At 46.5% G+C, this 22794-nt stretch overlaps 1 protein-coding gene across 2 annotated transcripts in view; it reads right to left on the bottom strand.

Annotated features, from left to right (window-relative positions):
- The window catches only part of RTTN (rotatin), a 978768-nt gene that overhangs the window by 317371 nt on the left and 638603 nt on the right, over positions 1–22794 (bottom strand). For both annotated transcript variants that reach the window (XM_069219896.1, XM_069219897.1), the window contains exon 37: positions 19844–19934. In XM_069219896.1, coding sequence (XP_069075997.1) covers positions 19844–19934 — 91 coding nt within the window. The remainder of the gene's footprint in view (positions 1–19843; positions 19935–22794) is intronic.

Raw genomic sequence — 22794 nt, 5'->3', positions numbered from 1 at the left:
GGGGAAGGTTGTGGCGAAAACCTCGGTGGTGGGGTTTTATCTCTGGCCACTTATGCCTTTGGCTGCATTTCTGACTCTTGAAATGCCAGCTTTCTTTTGGTTTTGATTGGAGGAAGAGTTTGTATTTTTCCAGTGTCTTTCTGGATATGCAACCTCCTTTGCGTATTGTCTGGTTCCCCCATACTTATTTCCTGCTCAAATCTGTGTTTTTGCATTTGGCTGGAAAGTCCTTGCTCTTCTGTGTAAGAGCTTCGTTTCGGCTCCGAAGCCGCTTTTTTCAGTACCGATTCTTCCGAGAAAGTCTTTTTCAGTTCCGACATTACCTTTCTCACCTTGGGTGAGTCGAACTCTCGGTGCCGAGATCATTCAGTGCCTGAATCTCGACCAGAGTCGGATGTCTTCGGCAATTCTTTGGCCTTTTTCGGTGCCGATGTTTGGTCACCTTCTTTTCGATGGGTTAAGCCATGGCCTGCTGGCGGTGACATCCCCTTGGCCTTTACGATCTTTGTGTGAGTTTTGGACGGGACAGTTTTACTCACTGTTTTCTGCACCGTCGTGGGCAGTTCACTTTCGGATTCGTCAGAGTCCATCCCCTGGATGGCAATTCTTTCCTCCTCTTCGACGTCGAGTTGTTCTCTCTGTGTCGACGCCATTTGAAATCTTCTCACTCTTCGATCATGTAGGGTCTTTTTTTATTGAAACGCCCGACAGGCCTCATAAGTATCCTCCCTGTATTCTGGTGATAAACACAGATTACAGACCAAGTGTTGGTCTGTATAGGGATACTTAGAGTGGCACTTCGGACAGAAGCGGAAGGGGGTCAGGTCCATTAGTTTCGTCGATGGATGCGGTCGGGCCGACCAGGCCCCGCTTAAGAGCGGAAGCCCCAAAGGGCCACCGGAGCGCTTCTACAGTCGGTGTCGATACGCTAACACTAAACTGGTACCGAGCGCCCCCGATTTGAAATACGGAGCGAAGAGGAACACGTCCGAACCCGATGGCGGAAAGAAAACAATCTAAGATGGAGTCGACGCCCATGCGCAATGGAGCCGAAAGGGAGGAGTCCCTCGGTCTCGTGACTCGAAAAGACTTCTTCGAAGAAAAACAACTTGTAACACTCCGAGCCCAACACTAGATGGCAGGATAATGCACAGCATGTGTATCTGCAGCTACATATGCCACAGAACATATATATACACACACACACACAATGTAAAATGTGCGCAACACCTTTGAGGATGGCGGGAACCACATACTACGATCGCTCATATCTACTGGAAAAAATGCAGTAATACCACCTTGTTCCACTGCTGCATCTCTGAACTGCGAACTCCAAGCAGTAGTGCTGTGTAAAGGTGTGTCTAATTTTCCAAGTTACTGCCCTGCAGATATACTGGCTAGACACACCGGAAAAAAATGCGGTCAAAGTAGATATAATTCGGGTCGAATGAGCTCACACCTTTGTTTGTAGTGGTGTGCTAGCTTTTTGATGCAAAAATTTTATGGCAGTAGATATTCATATTGCTATGCTCTGTTTCGGTGGTGGATAACCCCTTCTAAGAGCAATATAAGCTACTAATTACTGATTGAATTTACCCAAGTGTTTCGTTTTGTCAAGGTAAAATGTTGACAGCTCTTGACATCTAAGGAATGGAATGTCCTTTCTACTGCCGTCTTGGGATCTGGGAAAAAGGTCTTTAGAATTATTGGTTCATTTAAGTCACAGTTTGATGGACCTTTTGGAACAAATTTTGGATTTGTTAGCAGAATTACACTATTGTTTCTGAATTGCAAGAAAGGTTCTGGAATGGAGAACTCCTGTATCTCACCAACCTGCATTGCAGATGTTAATGCTAAGAGGAGAGCCATTTTCCAAGGCAGAAATTGAATGTCTGCTTTGTGGATAGGCTTGAATGGGCCTTTCATTAGATGGGAAAGTAAAGTGTTTAGTTGTCAGAGTGTGGGAGGATGTCTCACTGACAAGAAGACCCGAAATAGACTTTTGAGAAAATGTTTGATGAGTCTGCTAAAACACAACGATGGTGATGCTGCTCATCTTCTGATACAGAATATAGACGCTAGGTGAACTTTAATGTAAGCATGAGCAAGACCTGATTGTGCCAGATGTAGTAGATAGGGAAGGATTTCTTCTGGTGTAGATGACACTGGGTGCACATTGGACCATTGACACTAGGTGCAAAACTGCTCCCATTTAAGACTAAGGCCCTCATTATGACACTGGCGTTAAGTCTCGCTTACAGCCATGCCGCCAACATCCACCATAGCGGTTTACCGCTACCCACATTATGACACACACACAGCAATCCGTCACTATACAGACACACACAAGTCCACCAGCCCAAAGGTCAGTGATAAACTGGCGGTAGGAAAACCCACACCGTTACACCAACAGAACTGGGCCCACAGCATTATGACTAACGTATCACCGCAGCTGACATTCAATGGCGCTAAACAAGTGGCGGTACATACCGCCACACTCAAAATACACACGCACACATACAAAACAACACTACAATGGACAATTCGAATAACACACACCTGCCACACATACACACACAATACCCACACCACTATAAAACACACACCCACATTACCCACTACCCCTTACAACTCAAGAAAATTGACAACTGAGGGAGACACACCAAGAGCACCCACAGAACCAGAGCCACAGAACATCATCACCCATACACCTCACAGCACACACCCCAACACGTCACTCCACACACCCTCAAACACACCACTCACACTACACTCATGGCACCACAAAGACACCCCAGGTTCTCGGAGGAGCTAATGGTCATGGTGGAGGAAATCATACAGGTAGAGCCACAACTATTCGGATCACAGATGCAGCAGACATCCATTGCTAGGAAGATGGAGCTATGGTGGAGAATCGTGGACAGGGTCAACGCCGTGGGACAGCACCCCAGAACAAGGGATGACATCAGGAAGAGGTGGAACGACCTACGTGGGAAGGTGCGTTCCGTGGTAGCAAGACACCAGATAGCAGTACAGAGGACTGGCGGTGGACCCCCACAACTAACAACATGGGAGGAGCAAGTCTTGGCAATACTGCATCCTGAGGGCCTGGAAGGAGTAGCAGGAGGACTGGACTCTTGTAAGTCAACTCACTATTACTATCACCCCCCTACCTGCATGCCATCACAAACCCTCACCCCTACCCTCACCCCCATCACCTCACATACACCCCACCAACACAACCCACCCCTCCCACTACCAAGCCCTGCATGCAACACACATGCATGGACACCCATCACCAAAGTATGCACATTAGAGACAATCACCTATCCAACCAAATCACAACTCACACAAGCCTAAGCTGCCAGGGCAATCACAACCATACGGGGCAACACACCCATGCACAAGATGTCACGCAGAAACAAAAGCACTGCATTTACATCCCCACCAGTCCCCCACACAACGTCACTGGAGAGGAGGTGCCAGCAACATCCAGTCCCCCCACAGAAGAGGCCCACAGTGATAACAGCAGCTCTGCACGCCTGGATCAGGATGACCAACCTGGCCCATCAAGGACCTTCGAACAGTCGATTACCCAGGCACAGTCCCATACCACCACAGTCTCCTCCCTCAGGAAACACCACCACATCACCCACCCAGCGGGCCCATACCTCTGACCACAGGACATGTCAATCAGCAGTGTGTCCACCACTACAGGAACCCTAGGCAACCCCACAAACACAGGACGATCCGGGACTTGGGGTCAGTGGGCACACGGTTCAGGGGACAGAGGCACAGGACAATAGGGAAGCTGGGAGGACTGCTGTGCGACAGGGGGAGGACAAGCCCAGGGAACCGACTCCCCACGAGGCACTCCCCAACATCCTGGGAGCATACCACCATTCCCAGGAGATGATGGGCCAGATACTGGCCAAGTTGCAGGAGACCCAGCAGCTGCAGGAGGGACAGTACCTGGGGACCAGGGAGGACTTGAAGGACATCCACACCACCCTGGTCACCATTGTAGGGGTACTGGCAGACATGGCCAACACCATGAGGGAGGTAGTGGCACACCAACAGGCCCCTGACACTAGCCACACCGATGAACAGCCCTCCACCTCCGCTGGTGCTAGTGGACAGGAGGCCCCGCCCCTGCAATTCAACTGTACAGTAATGTATACATAGGTATGACCTGTAGTTTGCTGCAGTCAATACACCAGGAGCCTGATAGGAGCACATATATCTGTAAATAGACATGTCAAAGGGTACAATAAGTGGCCATAGTAGTAGGAATATCAGCCTGCCAGTGACAATTTCCAATACAAAACTGCAATGAAAGGTGAAGTTACAGTGTCTTACCTGTGTGTCACTGGAAGTACTGTTGTATGATTTATGTTCTATTGCCCACATCCTCATCCTCCTTTTTGTCACTGTCCACAGGCTCCACCGCTGCCACACGCGCATCTCCAGCCTCATCCTCCTGCAGAAAAGGCAAGGATGTGCAACATGCAACATGCCACGATGACCTGGCAGACCTTCTTGGATGAGTTGCACAGGGAACCACCTGTTAGATGGAGGCATCGAAACCTGGCCTTCAGGAGGTCGGAGGTTCGCTCTATAATTCTTCTTGTTCGCCCATGTGTCTCATTGTAACGTTCCTCTGCCCTTGTCCTGGGATTCCTCACTGGGGGAGGAGCTATGAGAGATTGGGTGGACAAATGCAATACATGTACCATCAATTGCTCCAATGATGCTGTGTCCCATTGCATAGAAGTCAGCTTTCACTGTGGCCAAATCCTCCATCTGGAGGAAAACATTTAGCTGCGCATGTGTTTCATCAGGGCCGACAACACTCTTGTTAGCATTATTGAGAATTTTGGCTGTGACATTCCTGCTGCCAAGCCCACTGTCACTTTGAAAGAACCAGTTGCCAAAAAATGGAGAACAGATAGGACTTGCACAAGAGGGGATCCCAGTGGGGTGATGAATAGCAGAGATCAGTTCTAGCTCCAAATGGGCACGAAGCTCTTGGAATGTAGCCCTGTCAAGTCTGTAGGTGAGGATAATGTGCCTGTCCTCCATTGCTGCCAAGTCCACCACGGGGCCTATACACGGAGGGATGTCTCCATCTCCTACTCATCTGCAGCAGTTGCAATCTAGGGGCGCAAACGATGAGCATCTGGTCAGTATTCAACATTTCCAAAATGTACAGTGCATTGCATGTTGTGACTGAAACAGTATGTTGTTGTATAGGCCCAAATAGTGCCTATGTGTGCTGTGACGCAGTTAGGTGCCATGGCCTGCCCCTGACCCCCGAAATGGCATCCGTCTGTCCTGTGTGGATGGATATGTGGAAATGAAGTAATGCTGCTGACGTTTTGCGCCATTGCGGGAGGTGGTCGAGTACCGCTGTGCAACTCCTCATTGGTTGTTATTGGTCCTTATGGATAACAGTAGCCAATGGTGATGTACGCCGGCGGTGACGGTACGCACCGCTGCTGATGTGACCGCCATTTTTTATCTGTTCACTCACTTGCTACCTGACCTTCAACAGGAGAGGACCTACACTGCATGTGCTGCTGTGACCTGTGTCTGGAACCGACCATGGCTCGTGTCACTGGGGAAAGGGCCCCTGCCTTCACCGCAGTGGAGTTGGAGAGACTGGTGGATGGGGTTCTACCTCAGTACCAAATGCTGTATGGGCCTCAGTGAGTACACTGTGAGCACGATGCATGGGGCATGAATGCATGGATTACTGTATGTGAGGGCCTCGTGTAAAGGGGGGTGGTTGAGGGGTCCTGGGCAGCCTGCTGCATGTATGGTGGGCAATGTATGTGCATAAGGGAATGGGAGGGATATGGATGGCCATGAGTGTAACAGGCCGGACGTTATGAATGATACCTTTTTTCTATGTGTATTTCTCTGCAGGTCAGCGCTCATTAAAAAAGGGGTATATGGGGTGCCATCGCCAAAGAAGTGAGGACCCTTGGGGTCTACGGCAGGTGGAGCACCCACTGTCGCAAACGGTGGGAGGACCTGAGACGCTGGGCAAGTAAGACGGCAGAGGCCCAGCTGGGGATGGCCTCCAAACGAGGAAGGGGTGCCCGTCGAACCCTGACCCCCCTGATGTTCCGCATACTGGCGGTGGCCTATCTGGAGATGGATGGGCGCTTGAGGGCATCACAGCAGCCATAAGGGGGTGGGTACAGTTTCACATTATAATACTTGTGCGTGATGGAGTAGCCTTTGGGTGGGGGATGTGGGCCTGTTGGTGCCCCTAGGGCAGACCGGATATTGCAGGGTAGGTTCCATGTTGGGCAGGGGCTGATGAACTCCACCTCCAACCAAGCTAGTGGGCATCCACTACGCGGGTGGTGTGGTGTGGTGTGGGTGTGTGTGTGTGTGTGTGTGTGTCCGTCCAACGGTGGTGTTGCTGCCATTGGCCAAGTCTATCCTCTGTCTCTTCCCTCCCTTTTTGTTTCGTCATCCTGTCCTTCTGTGCATTAGCATCATCTGGCGGAGAAGCAGAGGCACTGGCGACTGGGGGCGCTGCATCCCACAGGGCCCATGAGACCGAATCCACAGATGGTGAGGGCACCAGGGGGACAGAAGGCGAGGGGAGCACCACAGCGGAGACAGTTCGGAAAGTGATACTTCCTCCGATGGAAGCTCCCTAGTGGTGGCGAACAGCTCTGTAGCCACCCCAACTACAGGTACAGCTGCCACCCCCATACAAGCACCGCCCTCTCAGCAGCGAGTTTCCAGTGCCTGCTCACCCAGGAGGGTGGGCATCTCCTTCGTCCCAGGCACCTCAAGCCTTGCCCAGTGAGCCCTGCTGCCCTGAGTGAGGAGACTACTGACCTCCTCAGATCCATCTCTGTTGGGCAGTCAACCATAGTGAATGCCATCCAGGGGGTGGCAGGGCTTTTGCAACAAATAAATGCATTCCTGGAGGGCATTCACTCTGGCATGGCGGCCACCAGAGATCAATCCAGGCTCTGGCCTCCTCCCTGATGGCAGCCATTGTTCTTGTCTCAAGCCTCCCCCCTCCAACTTCCTCTGGCCAGTACCATTCCCCTCAACCCCAACCTATCCCAAGCACACATTCAGACCAGCATGCACCTAAGACAACACACAGGAGGGGCTCAGGCAAACACAAGCACCACACATCATCCCACGGGCACTCACACAAACACCATCCAGATGCAGACACATCAACACCTACTGCCTCCACTGTGTCCTCCTCCTCGTCCACCTTCCTCCCAGTTGCGTCTACACTCACACCTACATGCACTACATAAACATCCACTGCCTCCATCACCATCACACCTATCACTACACACCCCTCACTGGCAGTCACCACCACCACATCCATGCACACGTCCTCTGTGTCCTCTCCCATTGTGTCTATGCCCCCTCCTCCCAAAGTACACAAACGTAAGCACTCAGACACCCAACAGCCATCCACCTCACAACAGCATCCAGCCCATGAACCTGCACCCAAACACAGCAGACAGACACCAACAACTACTCCCTCTTCCTCCACTCCCAAACCTTCACCCTCCTCCTGCCCCAGTGCCCCTAAGAAGCTTTTCCTCTCCGCCACTGAGGTCTTTCCTACCCCTCCCCACCACCCCATCCTTCACGTTGGGCCAGGGTGGTCAGAACCCAGGCTAGCACCTCAGCCACCCAGTCCACGGCCACGGTATTGTCGGCAGCTACTGCAGGTGTGAGAGGCTCCAAGGAAACACCCATCAGCACTGGCAGTGTGCCTGCACCAGCTGCCAAGGGGAGGGGCAAGGATGCATCACCAGCTGGCAAGGATGCACCACCAGCCTACAAGGCGAAGGGCAAGGAGGCACCACCAGCTTACAAGGGCAAGGGCAAGGAGGCACCACCAGCTTACAAGGGGAAGGGCAAGGAGGCAGCACCAGATTGCAATGGCAAGGAGGCACCACCAGATTACAAGGGGAAGGGCAAGGAGGCACCACCAGATGGCAAAGGCAAGAGCACAGGGCCTGCCCCTGCAGGCAGGCAGGGACAGGAGGCCAGGTGCTGGGACTGATTCTGAGCCCCCAACACCAACCATGGCGCTTCAGCTGTCCGAGGCTGCAGGGGAAGGCCTGGAGCCTCCACCCACCACTGGCAGCCCTGACACCAGCACAGCCACCTGCACCACCACCTGCACCGCTGCCAGCACCACCACCAGCACTTGAGACTGTGGCTTTGCACTCCCCTGGACCAAGCAGTGGGCAAACCACCCACTTGAGAGACTGTGGCTTTGCACTCCCCAGGACCAAGCACAGTGCATGTTGCCCCCTCCAGGACAAGTGGTGTTGTACCATTTTCAGGCTGAGGTGCCCCCCATTCCCCATCCCTCTGAGGTGCCTGTGTATTTTCGACCTGATGCCCCTGCAGTGTTGTCTCCATATTGATGTAGGAGTCAAGTGGGGCCTTGGCATATGTGATGTGGCCCTGTGTCCCACGGACTTTGTGGACTGGGCAGTGTTCCTCCATTTAAATATATGTAAATACTGTTTTGATTTTTGAGGACGTATTTCTAGTTTTTTATCTTATTACACTCACTTCAATCACTTCCTTGTGTCCTGGCATTATTCCTGAGGGCTACGGGGTGGATGTGTAATGTTTTTACATCTGTTTGTGTGTATGGGGGTGGGGGTTTTGCGTGTGTGTGTGTGTGTGTCACTCTTTTGCCTCCCCCCTCCCCTGTGTGCTAGGCGGCAGTAATCACCGCGGTCGTCTTTGCCGGCATTGGTATTCATGGTGTAAGAGGAGGTAGACCAGCATGGGAAACACCTGCAGTTCCGGCTCCATGGCGTCGTGGTTGTTCCCTGAGTCTCCAGAGGCGAGTCGTTTACCTTCTGTGTTCTGTTTCCGCCGTGCTTTTGATGTCGTTGGTACCGCCCCGGAAAAGGTGGCGGACAGGCCTCTTGTAATTGTGTGGGCAGTGCATTGTCTTCCGCCTGGCTGTTGGCGGTTACCGCCGAGGTGCTTGTTGCTACCACTGTGGCAGTAGGTGTGTTAAAGTGGCTGTCTGTGTGGGCGGTTTCCGTCGTGGTCATAATTCCATTAAAAAAAAAAAAACATTTTTTTAAACACTGGCTTGTTAGCGTTATTACCACAGCTTTATCACCGACCGCCAGGGTTGTAATGAGGGCCTAAGTCTTGTTTGAACTACCTTCACAAGCCAAGGCTCAAATATCCCTGCATTCTCCTGGGATGTTCAGTTATGCAAATTAATTGCATTCAGGAGCCAGGCTAATAAGTGCAAGGATTTGGGATCCAGGTGAAATACGTGTCCCTGGCTCATTGCCAGTAGAGATGGAAGTAGTTGCAGCTGAATGTGCTGTCTCCCTGAGAGGAGAAACAACTCTGTGAAACAAATTTGCTGTGGCGACTTAGGAGCGATGAGAATATTCCTGCAGGGATTCGCTCTCATCTTCACAAGAATCTTGCAAGGAGAGGAATCTGAGGAAAAGTGTAGGCAAAGATGCCAGACCATGCCATTGAAAAAGCATTCCCCCACGACCCTGGTTGTAGATGCCAGTTTGAGTTGAATCTGCATTTCCGGTTCTGGGATATTGCAAACAGGCCCAGATTTTGTCTGCCCCATTGATGAAAAAGTTCCTCCAAGATATCCTGATTTATCTCCCATTGGTGGCAAGCACTTCTCATCCTCTTCAGAGTGCCTGGTATGGCATTTTGCTCGCCTGGGACATGTTCTGCCTTTCGATTCACCAGGTGACGGATTGACCATTCCCAGATTCTCTGTGCCTTTTCAGACAGCGTTTGAGACCTTGTTCCACATTGTTCATTGATATAGTGCATTGTTGTGGTGTCTGTGGGGATGAACACTGCAGATATTCATATCCTAGGTAGGAGGTATGTACTGCCTTTAGGTCTAGCAGGAAGATGTGAAGAAGCAACTGAGATGGCTCTCAATTGCACCTGAAATGCAGGTCCTGAAGATAAGCTCCCTAACCCTCTAAGGAGGAGTCTGTGGTGATGACCAACCGGGAAGCTTGGGGGTATGAATGTGACACCTACGGAGAGATTTGTCTCTCGAGTCCACCAGGGTAGAGCTGTGACCATCCGAAGGGTGATATGGATGATATTGTCAATACAGCCTTTTGTTTGAATCCACTGACTACTGAGCTCCTCTTGCAACTGTTGCATTCGCAGGCGGCAGAATGACACCAAGGCAATGCAGGAGCTCATCATCCCTAGATCTGTAGAAGCTAATAAAAAGTAACTTTTCTTTACACTAGTAAACAGCAATGTTGTCTGTCTTTCTGTTCAGGGATATGCTTTGTTGAAGACTGTATCCAGTGTAGCCCCAAAGAATGTTATCCTCTTGGATGACTGGAGAGCTGATTTTTGTGGATTCAGTTTAAGGGCCAGTTTGGGGAAAAGGTGTAGGCAGGCACTGCTTGACCTCTGTGCTGCCTGATGAAAAGGTGCCTTGACCAGCCAATCATCAGGGTACGGAAAGACTTGGTGTTTTTTTCTGTTTTAAGACACCACTGGCGCCAAGAAGTTTGTGAAAATGTGAAAGGTGGCTCTTAGGCCGAAGGGAAGGACTTTGAACAGATAATATCTGCTGACTACTGTGAATCTTAAATATTTTCCAATTTGTGGATGTATTGGGACTTGAAATTATGCATCCTGGAGATCTAATGTTGTCTTTTAATATCCCTTGTTCAGAAGCTGTAGGATACCCTGAAGCGTCACCGTGCGGAATGTCTGTTTCCTGAGATAGTTGTTCAGCTTTCTTAGACCCAGGAAAGGCTACCATTCCCCTGACTTCTTCCGGACTAAGAAAGAACAGGAACAAAACCCTCTTCCCTTCCAAGGAACTTGTAGTATAGCTTCTTTGCTGAGCACTGTATGCACTTATAACCTCAGGAGATGCAGATGCGTTTGTGGGGACTTCTTGGGCAGGATCAGATGCGGTTTGTGAATGAATTCCAGCATGTGGCCGAATAGAAGGAGATCCAAAACCCATTGATCTGTCATTTTCTTCCATTCGTGTCGTCGTCAAGGTCGAAGGCGTTTTCACCGGCACTGCCGCTGGGATAAACTTCACTGTCAATGGTGTTGTCGATGAGGTAGAAACTAGTTTTAGCATTGATGGGATGGGTGCTGATAAGGTTGTCATCATCGATCTGATCACAGCCACTTTTGTTACCATTATTGCGGTCCACATCATAAACGCCACCTTAGTAGTTTTCTTCAAAGATGGAGTAGTAGATGAGTTTCTCATCGACTGTGACTCTTGTCAACGATCTCTCAGTCTACACTGCGGATTACCTTTTTTTTAATTTGTGGAAAATCTGAGGTAAAGGTGGAGGAAGCTCAGCCCTTGCTTTTTCAGGTTTGGGCTTTTCTGAGGAGAAAATATGTCCTTTATGTGTTTTAGAATGTTTTTCTGAAGGACTACGTTCCCTGTGAGATTCATCTGAAGGATTCTGCTCCTTGTGAGACCCATGGTAGGTCTTCTTAGTAGATTTTTGGGAGGTTTATGCATAGAACGAACTTCTGACCTCTCCCTATTACGAACTTTCCTGGAGGACGATGAAGAATCCTCACTGTCATCCTACGAAACAGGGTCCTTCTTAGTCTTAAGCTTTGGGAGCCTCAGCAGTAACATCCCCTCTCTGTCCTTTAGGGTTTTAGAAGAAAACGTATGGCATATCTTAGGATCCTTCACTTTGTGGGATAGGTAAAGGCAGTAAATGCAATCTCTGTGTTGATCTTCTGAATTATGCCTTTTCTTGCCACAGGCCCCACAAGGACTAAAAAGATCTTTCTTTGCTTGATCTCATATTGTAGAGTCAGATCTAAAGAAGACAGTAATAAGAGATATAATGTAGATGGAAATAGCACTCTTTGTTAATACTGGAAACAGATCAACCGAGCAGAGCTCAGTGGAGACTCCTTCTCACTCTGAGAGACAGAAGCCTCTGAGATGTGTGCCAGAGGGTGATAGAACCGGATTGGCTGGAGCTTAAAGTTTAATCTCTTTTTTTAATATGACAGATGTGTTACTAAACTTAAGGTTTTATGGACTTTCCAGGCTACCTTTAACATACACTGCTTTCTAATGGTACCATGGAACTCCCACTTCGACAACAAGGAATGATTCAAGCATGTGCACCTATGAAAGATCCAATACTGGAGTAATACTGTATAGCTTTAAGTAAAAAAAAAAAAAAAAACTACCACCTGGTATGGCTGGTGGCGATGACAAAAGTTGATTGAAGTGTGATGAGCAATTTATGCCTTAAAATTGCCAATTATACACTCCCAGCAAGTGTGTTCAGTTGACAATTAGATGTATATTTCAGCAACGCAATATAAGAACAAGTTACTAACCTTCAGCAATGCCTTATCTGGTAGAGAATCCATCTAGTGACAGATTCCTCACCTAAGAATATCCCCCAGGCATGTAGTTGATTGGCTCCACGTCAACGTCGCCTGTGCAGGAAATGACATGAGAAGGGCCTATATAGGCACCACCACAGTGAGGTGACATCAGATATTTTCGCTCAATCAGCACACATCCGGAGAGGTATCTCAGTGCATTTTATGGACAATTTTCCCAATCTTTTGTTGAAAATCTTTTTGAGCTTAGCTTTCAATGTGCTGTAGGTGTGTCCCCTAAAAGACTTGTGGGATTTAAACCCTGCAGATCCTGTCAAAGGGAGATGTCTGTCAAAGGCTCCCACCAGGTTTGCTTCCGGTGCCTGGAGCCGGCCGATGAATCCAAGGCCTATGTCAAGTGATGAACCCTAAAGGCTAAGCTTGAAGCCCACTATCCCTATTTTAAGGTAAGAAATCTGTGCTTAGAAGACTCAATCAGATACAGTAAAATTAGGTATTAACTAATTACATAAGCAGAGATAACACTAATAGTACATAGCACATTTAAATTGTTTCAAGAACAGGAACAGTATAAATTTTTGTGGACAAAGCAATCTTATTTCTTGCCCTAACTCTACAAAACTGGATGCTGCTCATGATTTAAAAAGCAAACTAACAGAAAAAGGAATATGTTGCTGACACTGTAAGCATCCATTCTCAGCGTGTAGTGCCATAGATTCATATGCACAGCATACTGCTACCATCTAGAGTTGGGCTATGGCTTTTGCAACTTGTTTTTCTTCTAAGCAGTCTTTTGAATTACGAGCTATGATGACTACTCCTGGGAGGAAAATGGGCACATAAGAATCTACGGCACTTCACTCTATGAATAGATGCTTACATGGTATGCAACATATACCATTTGTAGCATGTGTTGATTGTAGACATGGTTAGCATCGTCTGTAAAGCAGTGCTCCCCAAAGCAGTGGATAGCTAGTGGTTGAAATAGAAGCTTGACCCATTCTAGCCTGTTGATTAGCTAAAACATCAACACAATAGTGCTTTGTGAATGTATCTGGGTTATTCCATGTAGCTGCTTTACAAACGTCTTCAAGTGAGATGTTTCCGAAAAAGCCTTTCCTGCGTGTAGAATGATCTCTTTGAGTTGTAGGAAGTGCTTGATTTGCGATAGCATGTCTGAATACATCTAACTATCCATCTAGCTATTCCCACTTTGGATATAGGGGAACCTTGTTGTGGTTTTGCAAATGCAACAAAGAGCTGTTGCTTCTTGCCAAAAGGTTTCGTTCTTTTTATGCAATACATCACCGCTCTTTTAACATCTAGTGTGTGGAGAGTACTTTCTGCTACTGAATCTGGTTTAGGGAAGAAAAGTGGTAGCTCTATTGCTTGGGTCCCGTGGAAAGGGGATACCACTTTAGTGAAGAACTTTGGATTAGTACTGAGTACTGGCTTTGATGGATACACTTGAAGAAATGTTCTTCCAATGTGAGTGCTTGTAGTTCACATATCCTTCTATTAAAAAGGCTGCTTTCCATGTGAGGAACTGTACATGACAAATGAAGTGGCTCAAATGGAGGTCACATGAGTCTAGTGAGAACAATATTAAGGTTACACACTGGTGCTCATGGTATGGAAGATGAAATGACTCTTTAGACCTTTCATAAAAGCTTTAATGACTGGAACTTTAAAAAGTGATGTGTTGTCTGTTTTGCATGTAAGCAGCCACAGCTGCTAAATGTAACCTAATTGATGTATATGCCAGGCCTGCTTGTCATAAATGAAAGAGGTAACCAATGAGGTCTTGCACTACTGGTGATAGTGGCTGGATTTGTTTGTTGCCACCTAACAAGTCTGTGTAGTCAGTCTTTGTGCTAGTAGAATGTTCATGCATTTGTTTGGGAGGGTCCAAATTACAAGACCTCTGGAGCCAAATTGCCAGATTGAGCTGAGAGGGAATAGGATGTATTACTCTCCTGTGTTCCGGAGTGAGAAGTTGTGGCCAGAGAGGTAACTTATTATGTGGCACTACAGAGAGTTGTAGAACGGTTGTGAACCATGGTTGTCGCACCCATGTTGGGGATATTAGGATTATTGTGAGGGATCTTTGTATGAGTTTTTGAACCACACACGGAATGAGTGGGAGAGGGGAAAAAGCATAAGCAAATATCCCGACCAGTTCATCCATAGGACATTGCCCTTGGATTGAGGGTGAGGGAACCCGGAGGCAAAGCTTTGGCATTTTGAATTCTGTTGTGCTGCAAAGAGGTCTATTTCTGGGGTTTCTCACCATCTGAAGTATGAGTGGAGAAGTGTGCTGATTTCCCATTTGCGTACTTGCTGATGCATTCTGCTAAGCATATCTGCAAAGTCGTCATCCACCCCTGGAAGGAATTCTTCTAGGAGGTGGATTTTGTGATGTACGGCCCAATGCCATGGGCACTCTGCTGTAAGGGAGAGCCACAGAGAGTGAGCACCTCCTTGTTTTTGAGTTTAAAGCATTGCAGTCATGTTTTCAAAATGGACCAGGACTACCTTGTTGAGAAGATGATTGTGAAAAGCTTTTAGAGCTAGTTGAATTTCTAGAAGCTCCAGAAGATTGATGTGAAAATGCTTCTGGTTTGTTGACCACAGCCAGTGCACCATGAGGGTCTGCATATGGCCAGCCCACCCCCCAATTCTTCAGGGACGCATCTGTGGTAATGGGTATTTGCGGAATTGGGGCTTTAAAAGGCCAACCCTTCCACAGACGGTTGCTTGTTTACCACTGCAGAGAGTGATGGGTTGATGGTCCTACCAATACTAGATCTTGTAGGTGACCCTCCGCTTCAGACCACTGTGATTGAAGGGTGTGTTGAAGGGGGTGCATATGTGAAGACAGGCGTTTGGTACTAAGGATATGCATGACCACAACATTTTAAGAAAACTCATGACTGTTTTCGGCGTGACATGCTGGCTTTGGTTGTAACTGAGTTTAATATTGTGTCCATGAAAGGCTGGATTTGCAAAGGTTGAAGGTGAGATTTTGCAAAAAAATTTGTGAAGCCTTATTTGTGTAGGACGTAGATTACCTTCTGTGTGTCCTGTACACATTAGGAATTTTGGTGAGGGAGTCGTCTAGATTTGGGAACACATGTTAATAATCGTGGAGCTGTAGTTGCCCCGAATGGTAATACCTTGAATTGCTAGTGTTCGCCGTTGACTTGAAAATGTAGCGATGGTGTGTGGGATGTATTGGAAAGTGGAAATAAGCATCTGAGGTCTACAGCTGTCATGTAATCTCCTTGCTGTAGCTCTATGGAAAGATGTCCTGTAGTGTGACCAAGTGAAAGAGTTCTGAGGAGACTTGTTGAGCGGCCTCAGGTCTATAATAGACCTTAAGATCCCTTCTTTTTTGGGAATGAGGAAACCAGGGAGTAGACCCCATGTCCTTGATATTGTTTTCATACTAGCTCTATAGTCCCTTAATGAAGGGGAGATGCACCTCCTCCTGGAGGAGTGCAAGATGTTCTGGTGGCATTTTGTGTTCGTGGTGGTATAATGGGTGGGGTAGATGCGAGTTCTAAGCAGTACCTGTCATTGATGATGGAAAGGACCCATTGCAGGGGGAAAGCTGTCACTGCTTAGTAGGCCGTGGTAATTTTGGAGATGGACCCACAACTCCTGCCTCTATTATTTTTGTATTGTATTTTGTACCAAATTCATCTTGTATGCTGGGACTGCTATGTACCTTGCTATTTTTGTGGCTATGTGCCTTGCCATTTTTGTGCATTATCTGAGTCTTAGATGTGGCAGATCTTGATGCACCTCTATACTGTCCTCTCCAAATGGAGCCTGTAGGATGAACATTTTGTAGGATACCCACGGCTTTGGCTGCGTCAGTATCTTTTTAAATGTTTTCTAACATCCCATCCACCTGTGGTCCAAATAAATGTTGACCATCAAAAGGTCAAAAAGTAGACTAAGCAAATGTTGTATGTCAGACTTAAAGCCAGATACCTTAAGCCATGCATGGTGCCTAAGATAATACTAGTATTGACTTCTCTAGCACTAGTATTGGCGGAATCTAGTGCACACTGAATGGTGGCCTTGAAAATCAATCTGCCTTCCTCAACCAATTGAGTTCCGCTTTGGTGATATTGCTCAGGAAGGTGCTGCACTAGTTCCTGCATCTCATCCCCTTGGGCTCTATTATAACATGAAAGTAAACCAACTGAATTAGCTACAATGAGGTGGTTAGCCGCTTGTGCAGTAACACATTTTTCTGTTGCATTGCATTTTTTTCTTCCTTTTTCTTTTGGAGGGGTATCTCCAGTGCTTTGGGAATCAGCCCCCTTCCTAGCTAAGTGAACTATCAGGGAATCAGGGGAACTTAACCTTGTATGTACAGAGGAGTCTGATGGACGTGGCCTGTATTTTTTGTCCACCAGTGGGGTTATTACCCTGGATTTGACCGACTGCTTGAAAATCTCCCCTGTGGATTTGAGCATGCCTTTCAATATAGGCAAGAGTTGTACCCTCCTATGAGATCTAGTTAGTGTCTCAACTAGGAAGTCACCCTCGTCCTGTAAAGTCTGGAGATCGACTTTGTGATATCGTGCAGCCCTACTAAAGACCTCATGATAAACTGTGGTATCATCTGGTGGTGCGGGTCTAGAGAGCTACAGGTCTAGGTCAGTGTCATCCACAGGGTTTACATCATATTGGTTCAATGGATCCTCTGCAGTGTCTGGACCTCCCTGTGAGTCTGCAAAATACAGCATACCACATGGCAGTACATCCTCCCTTGTATCAATGTCACTCATGGAAGATGGTGCGGGTGACGTGTGTGGCTTCGCTGAAGGAAGGTGCTCAGGCAAGTGTGTATGAGCTAGTGATATTGCAGGTGGTGACAATATAGGAGGCAGAAGTGGAGGAGAGATAGGTGTAGAGGCATGTAGAGGAGGTGGTGTTAGTGCAAAAAGTATACGTCTGGTGCCATGTGTTTCTTCTTGGGAGCCTTAGGTCGGTTTGGCCCATGGTGATCTCTTCAAATGTCTCCTTCCTTGTGCCTGTTACAGCTGGTGGTAGTTTAGCCTCTCTACCTTGCCAGTCTCTGGATGAATAAACAACGTTTTTTGTCTTTTGTCCAATATGTCTTGGAGTTTCCAGAGAACTGACTCAACAGGTCTCTCTTTAGGCTCCAACACATTCTTTGGCTGTTTAAATGCTGAGGGTAGTTTCGGAATCAAGGGCAGTTTTAGCATCAACAGGATTTTTGACACTGAAGATGATTTTGATGGCTTATGCTTTTCAATGCCGAAGGTGACAGCTCTGATGTTTAATTGTGCTCTGAAGGCATCTACTTTTCAACGCTTGCCAAGTGTTTGAGGTGGAGGGACTTGTGTCTTCTCCTTTCCCTGTTTTTAGAGACCACCATGGACTGAGGGAATTGGCGTTCCATGAGCGACCTCAGATGGTTTTACACAGGACTGGGAGGCTTTCAAGTGTGTACACATGCCCTTGTGATGTGGAGGGATCAAAGTCGGGGTCAGAACCTTCACCACAGCTTGTCAGCAGGGGGATGTCCATGGACGCAGCCTGTGCCTAGGCATCCTCGTTTTCCTGCCCAGCTCTAACAGTTGGTCTACCAAAATATCAGGTACACTGTCAAGTTGCTGTGATTGCATGGTGGAATGGGCCCAACGATGTTCTCTGAGTTGCCGAAGCATTTTCTTGGAACAGAAGGCCAAGAACGCTTTGCACAACACCTCATTGTGGTCTGGGGACAGGAAAAGATTACAAACTGAGTGTTTGTCAAACCAGGAGCACTTGGCATGGCACTTCAGACATAAATTAAAAGGCATCTTTTCCATTCCTCCTCATTGTCGAGTAAAGAAGATGGCATCTGAAGAAAAGGACAAAGTCAAACCAGGCCCAAGCCCAGGCGGGAAGTTCTAAAAAAAAAAAAATGGAAGGAACACCACTAGCTGCAGTCACTGTCAAGGTTTCCATCAGAGGGTGATGAACAACGTGGTGCTTGAACGGACTTATAGCAGGAATTGAGCTTCAATCATGGAGCTCCGAGATGTGCATACAAACCAGATGGCGAAAAAAAACACTATCTAGCCAATGATCATGCAAAACACAGACTATAAGAGGAGTCTTTATTCCTCATGATGCGAAAGACTTCGAAGAAAAACAAGCTGCAGAAGTCTGAGCCCAACATTAGATAGGAGAAGTATGCTAAACGTATATATCTACAGCCAACACATGGTACAAATAAAATGTTTCTTCTCATCTCATTGTAGCTGATGTCTCTGCAAGTTGAGGCCCAGATCGACTCACTTGGTATCCTTGACTTCACCTGCCATCACTGACTGCGCAAAATCTTTGGGTCTTATTCCCGATGGCCTAGAGTGAGTGCCTTCAGCTGCAACTTCTCTGGGAGATTACTATAACAAGAGTTCAAGATTTTTGTTTAATCTCCTATGTTGTCTAGAATGGACTATGGCAGTTCTCATTTGACCGTTCTTCTCAAAATGTACTTAGCGCCACAGAAAGTTACATGCTGCAGCATGCTTCTTCTCTGGAAGCAAACACGTGACTACATTAACACTTCAATGACTTCCAATTGATGTCACAGCATTATACAAGACAGCTTGCATCACAGAGTTCTATATACATCTGCCCCTCTGTACATTCCATCGAAGCTGAAACTGTAAAGTGGGCCTAGGTTGAAATGTGGCATGGATACACACTACTTCCAGAACCTCCAGATTTTAAAAAGAAATACTGCACAAAGGCAAAATCATTTCGGGAAGCGCAAAGAGAATTTGGAACTCTTCTCCCAGGCACAATGACTAGCACCTCACTGGCTACCTTGAAGATTGAAATGAAATGTCCAAAGTCACTTTTAGTATGGCTTCAGTTAACTTTCTCCTTCTGATGCCTGCCTCCATTTCCGAGTTATTCTTTTATTCATTGTCAACCCTTCTCTAGCCTTTTCCCTGCTTCCTCTCTTCAGCTTTTCATTCATACACTGTCTTCCCCTCCCAACCATGCCACCTCTATGCTGCTTTAATATTGTGTATTTCCCATGCCATTAATTTCCTTGATCTTTACTTATGTGGGATTGTCTCCATTTTATATATCCCTTGCTTGGACAGCATGTCTATTTCTTTAAGACATTTTATCTGATTAACATGTTACATTTAAGTGTTTTTTAATTAATATCCTGCCTTACATCCAAGCCTTCGTATGATGTATGCTTGTATGTGCATTTCTCCTTACTATGCCTTTGTTTGATTTATTTTCACATATCACTTACGCATTTCTGATGTAAAGCGCTCTAATCTACTTTAATCCAAGTTCAAGCTGCATACGACTGCATGATTAAAGAAAATACATATGCATGCACCAACAAACAAAAATATATAAAACATGCAACTCTACTAACCTGAGACTTTAAATTTTCTGTATGATGCAGCATAGGTTGTAAAGCTTTTAAATCTAAGACACATCTTTCAATAAAGTCAGCACTCACAATGCTGAAAAACAAGAACCACACCAAAGATGTTTTTATTGTGAGAGATGGTGACCACAGTACAGTCCGAAGAAAAGCATAGAACAAAATGGTTAAAGGTTGCGGTCACTATTGAGAACTATCAACTGCTTCCCTATAAAATGTGAAGAGGCTGCATACATAAACATGAAATCTTAGGTGTGTGAAAAACATGAAGATGTGCCAAATACCCTCCTACAATTTACAACTAAACCATCAGAAAAAATAAAAATACAATAATTGCCAAATGGTAGTTACTAGCTCGTTCATGAGTGAGGAATTCATAAGTAGTGAAGATTTCAAGTCACCCTCCTGTTTCAACAACCTTAGGGGTAGAACATCAACATTTGTTTTGATAGTAATGTTTATAGGCAGATATGGCTAGAAACTGACCGATGCATATGATTGATTTGCATTTCATAATTACAGGGGTCTCGCAGGTGAGTTTATTTCATAGTTTGCCATGGATTCAAATGTTTTGTGCATTAATATTAAGAAAACCAGATTTGGATACAACTGAGCAAAGAGGTAGATCATAGGTAAAAAAATAAAACAAAATTAACAACATAAATTATTATAAGTTATAAAAACAATCTGATCCTTGCAGTTGCAGCAATAAAACAAGAAAGAAGTGAATTTATGTGTGCTTCAAATGCAGGCTGACTATGATGATGAAGTCTTGCTTCAAAATATGGCTGCTAAATCATACATAAAAGTATTATATTTTCTCGTTGAATACTTTCTAGTTCCAAAACAGGTATTTCTAAATGGGAGAGAGCTCGGCACCTATGATGTAATTCCACAAGAAAAAAAAAAAAAGAGTTCAAGTCAGCAGTTGCAAGGAGAGAAGATGCAATGCTCTTTAGAAGATGGATCTCCAGTACTGGTATCATCTATTGATTCACCCGATATTTCACCACATCAAGATAGAAATCCTCGATGAAAAACACGAGAAGCCTGCAAATAGAGCCCCGGGCGGGGTTATTTTCTACATTCGGAGGAGCTTACGTTCTCCTACTACCCTCTAAGAAGGAAACATCATCAACACTACAGCTCAAAGCAGAAATGAAGGAATTGCATGTAAACCACTGGAAAAAAGTTTACAAGAAAAAAATCACCTTTAAAACTAAGTATCTTCTTCAATAATGAATCAATTAAAGAATCATGCGCATTTTACTAGAGTACCAGGTACTAAGTACTAGAGAGATACCTAAAAAGCGCAGGTTCAACATGTTTTACAAGTTAAGATTGAAGAAGGTGTGTTGGTGACTTTCTTGCAGATTTTTTTGAAACTGAGTTTTGACCATGAAGACAGTGGTAGTGGCTCTCTGACAGGTCAAATGAGTGGTAATCGGTTGGGCAACTGACTTTTCAACTTTCTGAAATGCAAATTTGATGCAGACCACAATCATACATCCAGCAACTTGGCCACTGCCTTTGGATACCCTGCACAAATTAAAAGAACACTTCAGTAGGGGACCTCAAAGACTCCTCGCTGTAGTAACTCAGACCTTCTTGGCAACATAATTATGTAGGGATCTCTTGGCCTTAATTGTTGGTTGCTTGAAGACAACAAGCATAGGCAGTTTGATTTACAAGAATCAACTTCTTTATTCAAACATATTCTGGATGAACCTGAGATAGTTTCTTATAGTAACTCTGTCCACCTCAAAGATGGAAGACTTAAACACCCATATAAATGCAGGAGTACAGAGTTGATAACTGCATGGAAAGCTGTTTTCCAGGTGAGATACCAAGGTCAGATGAATAAAGTGATCCAAAACAGTGCACAAACAGAGTGGAAGAACTCCATAGTCAGCAACATTCTCTGTAGACCCTTAAATCATGGACAGTAGGTTCTCTGGCAAGGACCCTTGCAGGAAAGTACCCTCTTTATTGGCATGGTTACACTCCTTTCTGCCTGATGTCAGTGTGTCTGACTGTGTTCACTGAGATCCTGCTAACCAGGACCCCAGTGATTATGCTCTCTCCCAAAACTCTATTTCATCCCACATTTGGCACATTGGTGCCCTCATTTAAGCCCCTAGCATATGGTACCCAAGGCAATGGGGTACCAGGGGATACCTATGGGATGCAGCATATATTATGCTACCCATAGGGAGCCCATACAAAGTGTTCTGCATGACTGCTATTGCAGCCTGAGTGAAAAGGTGCATGCACCCTTTAACTGCCAGTTCACTGCATCCAGGTCACTATAAGTCATCCCTATGGCAGGCCCTCTAGCCCAGGGGGCTGGATGCAAGACCCTGTGTGTGAGTGTACCCCTGCACTAGCAGAGATGCCACCACAAACTCAAGTTCCATTTTCCTAGACTTTGTGAGTGCGGAGATGCGATTTTAGGTGTGTACTGGGCATAGGTCACTACCTATGTCCAGCTAAATAATGGTAACTCCGAACATAGGCATGTTTGGTATCACACATGTTGGAATCATACCCCAATACTTCTGCAAATATTGGCTGTATGATTCCGTCTACTCTGGGGGATCCTTAGAGGACCCCCAGAATGGCTCCTACAGCCTTCCGAGGTTTTCCAGGCAGCCCAAGCTGCTGCCACCTCACAGACGGGCTTCTGCCCTCCTGTTGCTTGAGCAGCCAGGAAGGCAGAACTACGTATTTCCTTTGGGAGAGGGGTGTTACAGCCTCTCCCTTTGGAAATAGGTGTTACATGGCTTGGGAGGGGTAGCCTCCCCAAGCCACTGGTATGCTTTGAAGGGCACATTTGGTGCCCTCTGTGCATAAACCAGTCTACACCTGTCCAGGGACCTCTAGTCCCTGCTCTGGTGTGAAACTGGACAATGGAAAGGGGAGTGACCACTCCCCTGTCC

Source organism: Pleurodeles waltl, chromosome 2_2 (genome assembly GCF_031143425.1).
Source record: "Pleurodeles waltl isolate 20211129_DDA chromosome 2_2, aPleWal1.hap1.20221129, whole genome shotgun sequence".
NCBI classification, from domain to species: domain Eukaryota; kingdom Metazoa; phylum Chordata; class Amphibia; order Caudata; family Salamandridae; genus Pleurodeles; species Pleurodeles waltl.
This window is presented reverse-complemented; position numbering and strand designations above follow the sequence as displayed.